Source organism: Lepeophtheirus salmonis, chromosome 8 (assembly GCF_016086655.4).
Source record: "Lepeophtheirus salmonis chromosome 8, UVic_Lsal_1.4, whole genome shotgun sequence".
NCBI classification, from domain to species: Eukaryota; Metazoa; Arthropoda; class Copepoda; order Siphonostomatoida; family Caligidae; genus Lepeophtheirus; species Lepeophtheirus salmonis.
Window position 1 is genome coordinate 38,448,218 of NC_052138.2, and position 9,278 is coordinate 38,457,495.

General features: G+C 31.8%; 1 protein-coding gene and 1 long non-coding RNA gene across 2 annotated transcripts; both read right to left on the reverse strand.

Moving 5' to 3' along the window:
• Positions 1-309: 309 nt before the first annotated feature.
• On the reverse strand, positions 310-5,454 carry LOC121122493 (probable ATP-dependent RNA helicase DDX43). Its single transcript, XM_040717504.2, has 2 exons — positions 4,970-5,454; positions 310-1,927 (listed from the first exon to the last, which is right to left on the reverse strand). The coding sequence occupies exons 1-2, from the start codon at positions 5,257-5,259 to the stop codon at positions 475-477; spliced, it is 1,743 nt and encodes a 580-aa protein (XP_040573438.1). The 5' UTR covers positions 5,260-5,454; the 3' UTR covers positions 310-474.
• A 925-nt stretch (positions 5,455-6,379) lies between these two features.
• Positions 6,380-7,623, reverse strand: LOC139906202 (uncharacterized). Its single transcript, XR_011781564.1, has 3 exons — positions 7,289-7,623; positions 7,097-7,236; positions 6,380-7,033 (listed from the first exon to the last, which is right to left on the reverse strand). It is a non-coding gene; the product is annotated as an uncharacterized lncRNA (long non-coding RNA).
• Between the last annotated feature and the right edge of the window lie 1,655 nt (positions 7,624-9,278).

Consider the following 9,278-nt stretch of genomic DNA (forward strand, 5'->3'; position numbering starts at 1 on the left):
ATGTACACCGGCACGGTTCAATGCATCCTCACTGAATATAAATTTTTTTAACGAGAAAATATTCCATTTATCCTTATCCTTGGAGGTAAATAATAATAATCCTAGTGCAGTCCATATTGAAATTAAGTAAAATGAGGATATCCTTTGATGGATTTTAGCTGCTCGAGCTGGATTGAAGTCTTCAGGTTTCCTAAAAAAGTGTCTGTATACCGAGGTAATCATCATGGATGGAAATGTCCATAATGTCCATTTGATACCCATAAACTCCTTGGGCTTTGGTGCTTTTCTGAGCATGTTTATAGACAAAACCTGAGAAGAAGAAGCACGTTTTTTAATGATATTTGTTACATTCTGCTAGTATATTTTTTTGATAATATAATATCTTTCAAATAAATTGTACATAATATATTCATATTACAAAACTTAAAATAACAACACAAAAATAATACAACACATAGTTAAATACATTGACTTTTAATAGTTCCTATTTTCATTCCTCTTGGCCCATTTGTCAGCCAAACGTTGTACCTCACGAGGAATGGGTTGATTTGCCTCAGTCATTATATCAATAAGACCTTGTGCTAATGGACGATCCCTGTAAGTCATAAAGGATATTGAACTTCCTTTTTTCCCAGCTCGACCGGAACGACCAATACGATGAACGTACTCTTCCATACTGTTTGGAAAATCGAAATTAATAACATGAGAAATATCCTCGACATCAATCCCTCTTGAAGCAACATCAGTCGCTATGAGAATCCTAACATGCCCAAGTTTGAAATCTAGTAAAGCTTGTTCACGGTCCATTTGATCTCTTCCACCATGAATACTTTGGCAATCCACTCCAGCCAAACATAAACTTGATGAATAGTCATCTACTTTTGCTTTCTTACTCATGAAAATGATCGCCTTATCCTCTGGGGTCATATTATTAAAGAAATCCAGAAGACGATCGTCTTTTTCTTCTTCACTTTCAACGACAAATATTTTTTGAGTCACACTGTGCACGGCAGCAAGATCCAAAGAACCAATAGAAACAGTGATTGGATCTTTCATGTAGTTAGAAGCAAGGCGCCGAACACCGGGTGGCCAAGTGGCACTAGTCATCACTGTTTGTCGATCAGGACGTACATCTAGTAGTATTTTACGGATTTGAGGTTCAAACCCCATGTCAAGCATTCTATCAGCTTCATCCAAAACAAGATATGTAATAGATTCGACAGCGATGCATCCCGACTCAATTAAGTCATTAAGACGACCAGGAGTAGCAATGACAATTTGTACTCCCTGAGTTACAACTTTTACTTGAGCTTTACGATCCCCTCCTCCATACACACATACAGATTTAATCCCTCTATATTCGTACTTTTTTACTTCATCAGCAATTTGTAGTGCAAGCTCTCGGGTAGGACTTAGAACCAAAACATTAGGACCTCCTCGTTTCTCCCGTGGAATAGACTGACTATCGATATGAATAAATGAAGGAAGCAAAAATGCTAGGGTTTTTCCGGTCCCTGTTTGCGCAATGCCAATTAAATCAAGCCCTTTGAGTAAGTAGGGCCAGGCTTGACATTGAATCGGTGAAGGATTTTTAAAACCTCTCTTTTGTATTGCAGTCATAATTTCTGGATATGCCTCAAAAGCATGTTCAAAACGAAAGACCGGATTAAGCATAAGAATATCATCTTTTCCAGAGAAACTGGATACTTCAATACCATTATTTTCAGATCTTATTTTAGAAACTTGATCTTCTGTGAGGGATGATACATCAGGGTGTTCTCGATAGAAATCCTTGATCAATGGAGGACATTTAGACCATCGCACTTTCTGTGCTTCTGCAGAACGGGCCTTAAGATTGTCCCAATCAATGGATGAGGCTTCTTGATTGGTGGCATAACTTTCCGAAGATTCGCTTATGCCAATTAAACTAGAATATCAATCAATCCTCAATATATTAATATATATATAAAACCCATAAATTTAAAATAATTTTTTCCCAGCTTAAATATCCACACATACATCTAATTTTTTAAACAAAATGTAAGAAATGAAATGACAAGGAAATGAATGAAGAGTTAAATCATTTATTTTCTTTTGAGATAGATATAGGGAGCCCATATTAAGTATAAATGACTAAATGTTTTAAAAAACGTATCTAAATTAAACAAATAATCATTTAAGACGTTTTAGTGTTTAATGGAAGAGTTTCAAGGTTTCTCTTACAGGATATTTTCATGTTACAAAATAAAACTGAAGATGTTGTAAAAAACTCAAAAATATTTTACTTGACGTCCTAAATCAGGGATGTCCAACCTTTTAATACAATGGGCCGCATTGCAAATTGAAATATTTTTATGGCCCACAGAACCTCTTAAATAAAATTTTATGAAAAATGGCTTCAAAAAACAAAACTACTAAATAAATATTTATTTTAAATTTAGGCCAAACAGCTTCAAATAACACCAATCGGGCAACTTTGTTCAGGGGCAACTGCAAAGTTACCTTTTGGGGTGGGCCCTTGTTTTTTTTTTTTGGTAAAAATAATTGTAAAAAGTTTCTCCAATACAAAATTTGATCGAATGAAATTTTTTTTTAAATATCTCAGAGAGATAATTTTTCAAAAATTATTAATATGGGGGTGATATTGTGACAATTTTACTAAAATAAAACTTGAATTGAGAAGGAGTAGTGGGCTGCATTTAAACATTAAGTGGGCTGCAATGCGGTCCGTGCACCGGACATCTCTGTCCTAAATAATAATTTGTTTCATGAAGAGATTGCTGTTTTTTTCTTCATTTTTTGAAAATAGTTACTTATTTTTGCTAAATTTATAGATCTATTCTTTAATGATCCTTTATCTACTGAAAGATGTTCAAAATATGTTTGATACAGAATATCAATTCTCCGATTTTAGAGTGTTTTTTCGTGACGTCAGCATTGTTGATGCCACCTAAAGGACTCTAGATAAAGAGGCTCAAGGCAAGGAAGGTAGGATTTATTAGTTCTCAATTCTGATTGACTTAAAATTAGAAGCTGTTACATGTTCCAGACAGTGGGGGGGGGCATAGAAGGGGGAGTCTCCCCCTAATGAAGAACAAGGGCGACAACGTTAGGAACATTGTTTGTAGATTGAGTTTTTTTTCCCTTGACCGCTATTTCCGTAGAGTCCTTTAATACCATCCATTTTGAAGGCCTAAATAATCAAGTAAAATGAAAACAGAAACTATTTTTTCATTAATAATAAGAATCAATGTGAACTAATGGATATTAAAATCAGCCAAACAAATGAAGAGACTTACACCTTACTATCTATCAAAAATTTATCCGTCTAATGCCTAGTTTAATTATATATCAAACACTGAAATGTATTAAGGATATATCATTCCATCGTATTATACAATCTTATTTTCATAGTATAGATAAAAATCAACTTACAATTAAATGAATAAGATATAATTCCCTATTTATTCTACTTCTTTCGTCCCTAATCGATCAACAAATATACAATTGTAGATATCTAGCCATTTCAGAGTGATTTTTAGTACATATTACTTGGATTATATTCAAATATCACGGTTCATCATTGGCATCAAGTAGTGTAAAACAGAGGTGTTTATTTTTTATTCATTTTTCAAACCATTTCATGGAGTTTAATCCATATTTATTGGAAATTTATTCATTTTATACAAATAAATAAGAGCTCTCTAGAGCGACTTCAATAGCATCATGAATTACATCATACTTGCAGGAAAATACATTTTGAGGACACAAAGTTCATATTTTTAAAACATCAATCTTGATGAAACTTGATCAAATGGACTAAAGAACAAAAAAGAATTAACATCTGCATTAAATACTACTAAATGCCACTGATTAACAGTGATATTTGAATGTAATCAAAGTAACATCCCTATAAAATGTATGAAAAGTATATGTATATGTATAAAAGTAATGTATGATAATTAGAGAAATCTTTCCGTTGTCATACATAGTTGATTGCAGGGCTGCAGAGTCGGTACATAAAATGTTTTATAACCAATATAAGTACAACTGAGTCTATAGATTTTAAATATAGTTTTAATTTATAGGTATAGTTAGATATTAGTTATATGTAGTGAATAATTGTTCTATGTATAAATAAAATATTTGCGATACAAGATATTTAACAATAAAACATCAAATGAAATGGATCAAAATCTATCTATAGCTCATGCATTCGTAAGTTTCGAAAAATAATTTATCTACTCGTAACCCTAGAACGACAATACGTACAACATCTCACAGCAAAGTTACAATTTTCTCTGATGATATTGACTATTCACATTTCCAATTAATGAACTAGCAGGGCTAGTGGCTATACTCTACCCAACATAATAATTTAAATTTTAGAGTTGTTTGAGAATTGTGATTATATGGATTACAGAGCACGTTTTAAATTTGTGAAGTCAACTTAATAAGTTTAATAAATTAATACGTATATTTTATAACCATTTAGAAAATAACTTTACGAACACTCAATATAAGCCATAGATTATAAATAAGTGTTGCTTACATAAATAATAATAATTTTTGTAGCCGGAGTTGGTACAAATTTTTCGAACCCTTAATCCGACTCATCAGCCCTGGTTGATTGTCTACAATATGAACATAAAATTGTAAACGATGCCATAACTTTTTTTAATACATTTTATGGTATACTATATAATAAAACTGTACCATAGAGGGATGGATTTTGATAGACATAAAGGTTTCAGTCTTTTAATATGGCTGATCGTACACTATTTTAATAATATAATAAAAAAGGTTTTCGTTTGTTTTCATGGATACAAACCTTGGTTGTTTAGGCTCCCAAAATGGACGTCATTCAGTGAACAGGCTCTATATGGTCAAAATTTGGACAAATTCGAATGTTTAAGCGTGGAAATAAATTACACAAATGATTATAGTGATTAAAAAAATTAAATAATACTTTTTAATGTCTTTCAGACATCTCTCAGCCTCTTCTTTATCCGAAGAGCCGCCTAATTCCAGCATCCCCCCAGAAGAAACATGAATTGAGAGTGATGGGTATGAAGTGCGGAATCCCTTGATGACAGATCCACCCTTGCCAATGACTTTTCCAACATTATTTGGAGGAATTTGCCAACTAATGAGGGATGGCCCCCGCTCTTTGTTACGAGGATTTTGATTAAATTGTGGCTTAGGATACACCCGAGTTGAAGTAGAGGTGTCTTCTTCTTCCCAATCTTCACACGCCATTAGGGAAACAACAGCAAGGCACTAATCTGACGAAGGAAAAATCGAGAATGATCAAATAGAAATACTATTAGTATAACTACTCTAGAACTTGCATATAGTTAATAATATATCGCAGAAGTCGTAGAGTAGAGTACTTAAATTATTTATTTATTTTGATTTGAATGACGTCATTAGAACTATACATAAACTAGCTACTCTTTAGGGGAGACTAAACCATGTTGGCGTATGTACACTTAACATATTTGACATTCTAAGAACGTAATATTAAGGGTTGAGGGCCAAATAGTCGAAAGTTAAAAATCACAAATATACATTTTATTGCCTATATGTAATTCTAGAAGTCTAATATTAATTGTTAATACTTAAAAACAGATAAATTTAGAGTATTGATATGAACTTCTCAGATCCATGTAATAGTACAAATTGGAAAACACAATTATTCTTTATAAGAGAATGGAGTTTCAAGGCTTCATTATGTAAAATAAATATTTGAAGTACGACAATTTGGCTCCCCCCTATATAGTAGTACATAACGACTCTTAGCTTTATGAAGTTAATTAAACTTCCACTTTCTTGCTGTCAATGATAGTTGACAGCCAGTAAATAGATATATAAATAGAAATTTGATACTTTGTTGCCAAGTAAATCCACAGTTAAGATTATTTCTCATCTGCTGAAATATATTCTAAAAGATGTTCGATATTCAATATTGATTCCTTAAAAATAAATACATTTATTGTAGAAATCTAGGTAGATTGTCATAGATGTAGAAATTTCCTGCAACCATTGTATGAAAGTCTACCTAGGTCTTCCCTACTACACTACCCGTATGACGATCATAACTAATAGCTACATATGGTATAATTGTTTAAAATACTGATGCAATTATCAACTGCCTGCTTTATTATGATTTTTGAGGGTAAATGTTTAATGAAGATATACTACGTATAATTGACTTAGACGTTTTTTATCCGTTACAGTAGATTTGAAAACGTCACACCCGATGAAATTGTAATTCATTATGAATCTTATTCTCAGAATAATAGCTAATGAAACGTTAAAGTAGAGTATTTCGAAATATATTTGAAGTTCCATGTTTAAAAAAGAAGGCTTTAATTAAATATAATCTACATACTAAAAAATATACCATCATACATTTTTGTTAAATATACAAAATTAAACAATTGGAATCATATAACTAATAACAATAAATTATATATACAGAATATTGAAATAATAGATTGATCCAAATAATATTTTCTTGTTCTGACATCGGAGTCCAGTTAAATATGTCATAACTTTAGGTTGCAAAATACAAGCGAGACGTGGAGTTTAATCAAAAAGATAATCACTCCTCTTCTTCATGTGTGAAGTTGCTATATACAATTGTGCATAGGATAGATATATCTCTACCGATGAGATCTTACTCATTATTAATAATAAAGTAAAGGTCAAAATCATAAAGTTAGACAATAAATATACTAGTAAAAAAAATGTTAGAAATAAATCCATCTTAAAGATTTAGAGCAAAAGCTAATTATGTAGTAGTGTCCCGCGATATTACTCCTTATTAAGAGAATCAAAAAAGATTTTTTCTCCGTTATTTATCCTGATATAACAACATACTATTCTCATGAAGGATATACACAATTGCTAATTATATTGCTACACTCAATGCAACTACCCCCGTTGTTGTGACCATTTAAACAGTTGTTTTTGCCTTTTATAAGTTTTCTGAACACCATTTCCTGGAGCCTATCAACCATAGATAAGCCTTAAGTGGTAAAAAAAGTAATATTTATTGACTATGTAATATTGGAAAACCTAATGATCATACCCAAGTCTTTAAGTGAAGAAATTAGAGTCAGACAAACTAGTTGCGAACCATCCATAGCTCCTACCCCCGTTGTTGTGACCATTTAAGCAGTTGTTTTTTCCATTTAATGAGTTGCGTATCATAATTCTTGATATGTTTAGCTAAAATAGAATCATATTTTATGGTTAGATTTAAACAGAATTGAATACTTACTGTTAGATAGTACAAAATTCAGAGTTCCATTTCGAAATTAGTAAATATTTTATACTTTTTACTGATAACTTGATCGTCATTTGGTGTGGATAACTCAAAACATTTTTATATGTATTTCTATAAATGACATCAGTACCAACATCCTCCATTAGTTAATGATGATTCCTTGGGAAGGAATAGGTTTACTCGTGTATTTCTCCATAAATTTTTTGAGCGTAGATGATTAGCAATGGATAAGGGTATATACATGCAATAAGCATCTTTGTGAGATCAGAGTTAAAGTCTGACTTGATGTATTCATCATTAATTTGATTTTTTAGATGAATATCCATGCTCTTGATATGAGATGAGGACAATGAGTGGCGTGTAATTCTAGACAGGAGACTAAATGCACATTTATATCGACAAATCTGACAAGCCATCTGTTTCCCATCCGGTAAGTATTTTCCAAATTCCTGGGTCTCCATTTTCATAAATCCAGACAGAAGGTGACGTCATTTTAGGCATTTTATTCAGTTCTCTATCGACTATCAGCATCTAATATTATATTAATATTGAATAATAAAGGCGGGAATGATAACGTTTTTGTTTGATAGAAGAAAATGTATATTATTTAATCAATGATGCAATATGTATTTATTTATTTCTCCTCGCATGCTTTTCTATTCTTACAAAAATTATCACCCTTATGTATATCATAAATATATTTTGAGCTAAGAAATAACAATATAGTCAAGGCGTACTTTAGTACTGGAGTCTGCATTATATTTTACACGTCCTAATTTTTTACAATTTTTCAGTAAGTATTATTATTTATTACCAACAAATAATAATACAAAAAATGACTTAATAAATTATTAGTATTGACTATCACTATGTGATTTGTGTTATTATAATTCTTAATTTATTGTTTGTTAATAATTTTTTTTTTTGAGAAGTTTAAAATAAATAGAATACTACTTTCAACGATGTTAATTTTGACTCATAACTAGTAAGAACAACTCAATTCTTAATATTTTATGGCTGAATATAATATGTCATATTCACTCTTAATTAATATTAATTAATAATATTTTATAAGTTTGCCCACATATAAAGATTTTCTATGGGTTGAGGCCCTGAGACTGGCTAGGCCACTCCATGACCTCAATATGCTTCCTCTTCTTGAGCCACTCCTGTTTTGCCATGACCGTGAGTTTTTGGTTATTACCGTGCACCCACATTCAGTCTGAGGTAAGGAAGTTGTCGCACAAGATTTCCCCCGAGGATGGTCCATCCTCCCTTCGATGCGGTGAAGTCGTCGTTTCCCCTAAGCAGAGAAACCATCACAAAATATAATGTTTTGACCTCCATGCTTGACGTTGGGGAATTGGAATGGTGATCTTGGGGCTATACTCAGCATTTTTCTTCCTCCAAAAGCTTGTTTTGTTCATATAATCAATTGTCCTTCACTATTAAAATAAACCTACCGTTAAAATTATTGACCGTTCTTTTGTTTTTCAGTGGACAAACTTACAAAATATTATAAACTATAATACTGAATAGATATGGATTAACATCAATTGTGTAGTATTTAACTTTCAAGATGCCATTGTTCATGTTTGGGACTGCGTTCAGATTATGATTATTTATCCATAATGATATCAATTTTAGAACCCAAGGGACTAATTAAATATGGGTAGGATGAAATCATCAAATGCTGGATATTTCTATCATCAACAAAGCAGCACGCCATTTCTTAAAATAAATGGGAAAGGTAATTGCTACACATGATAAAAAAGGACCTTATGTACCCACACAATGTTGTTTGACAACTGTGACCTGTATTCTTACAGGGAATGTTTTCGCCTATGGTTTCTTGAGGATGTCGCTGCATTACTCATACTCCAATTGTTTATATTTTTATATTATAGGTTCGAACCTTATCTTTAGTCCTTATTTTTGTATCTAAGCTATAGATTATAATAAGAGGAACAAATTGGGAAGTAAA

What these genes read in the sequence shown, in the direction of transcription:
- LOC121122493 (XM_040717504.2), bottom strand. Translation starts at nt 5,259, where the DNA reads ATGGCGTGTGAAGATTGGGAAGAAGAAGACACCTCTACTTCAACTCGG. An exon ending in TGTCTGAAAGACATTAAAAA is followed by an intron (nt 1,928 to 4,969) that starts GTATTATTTAAT and finishes TTGATATTCTAG; the next exon opens with TTTAATTGGCATAAGCGAAT.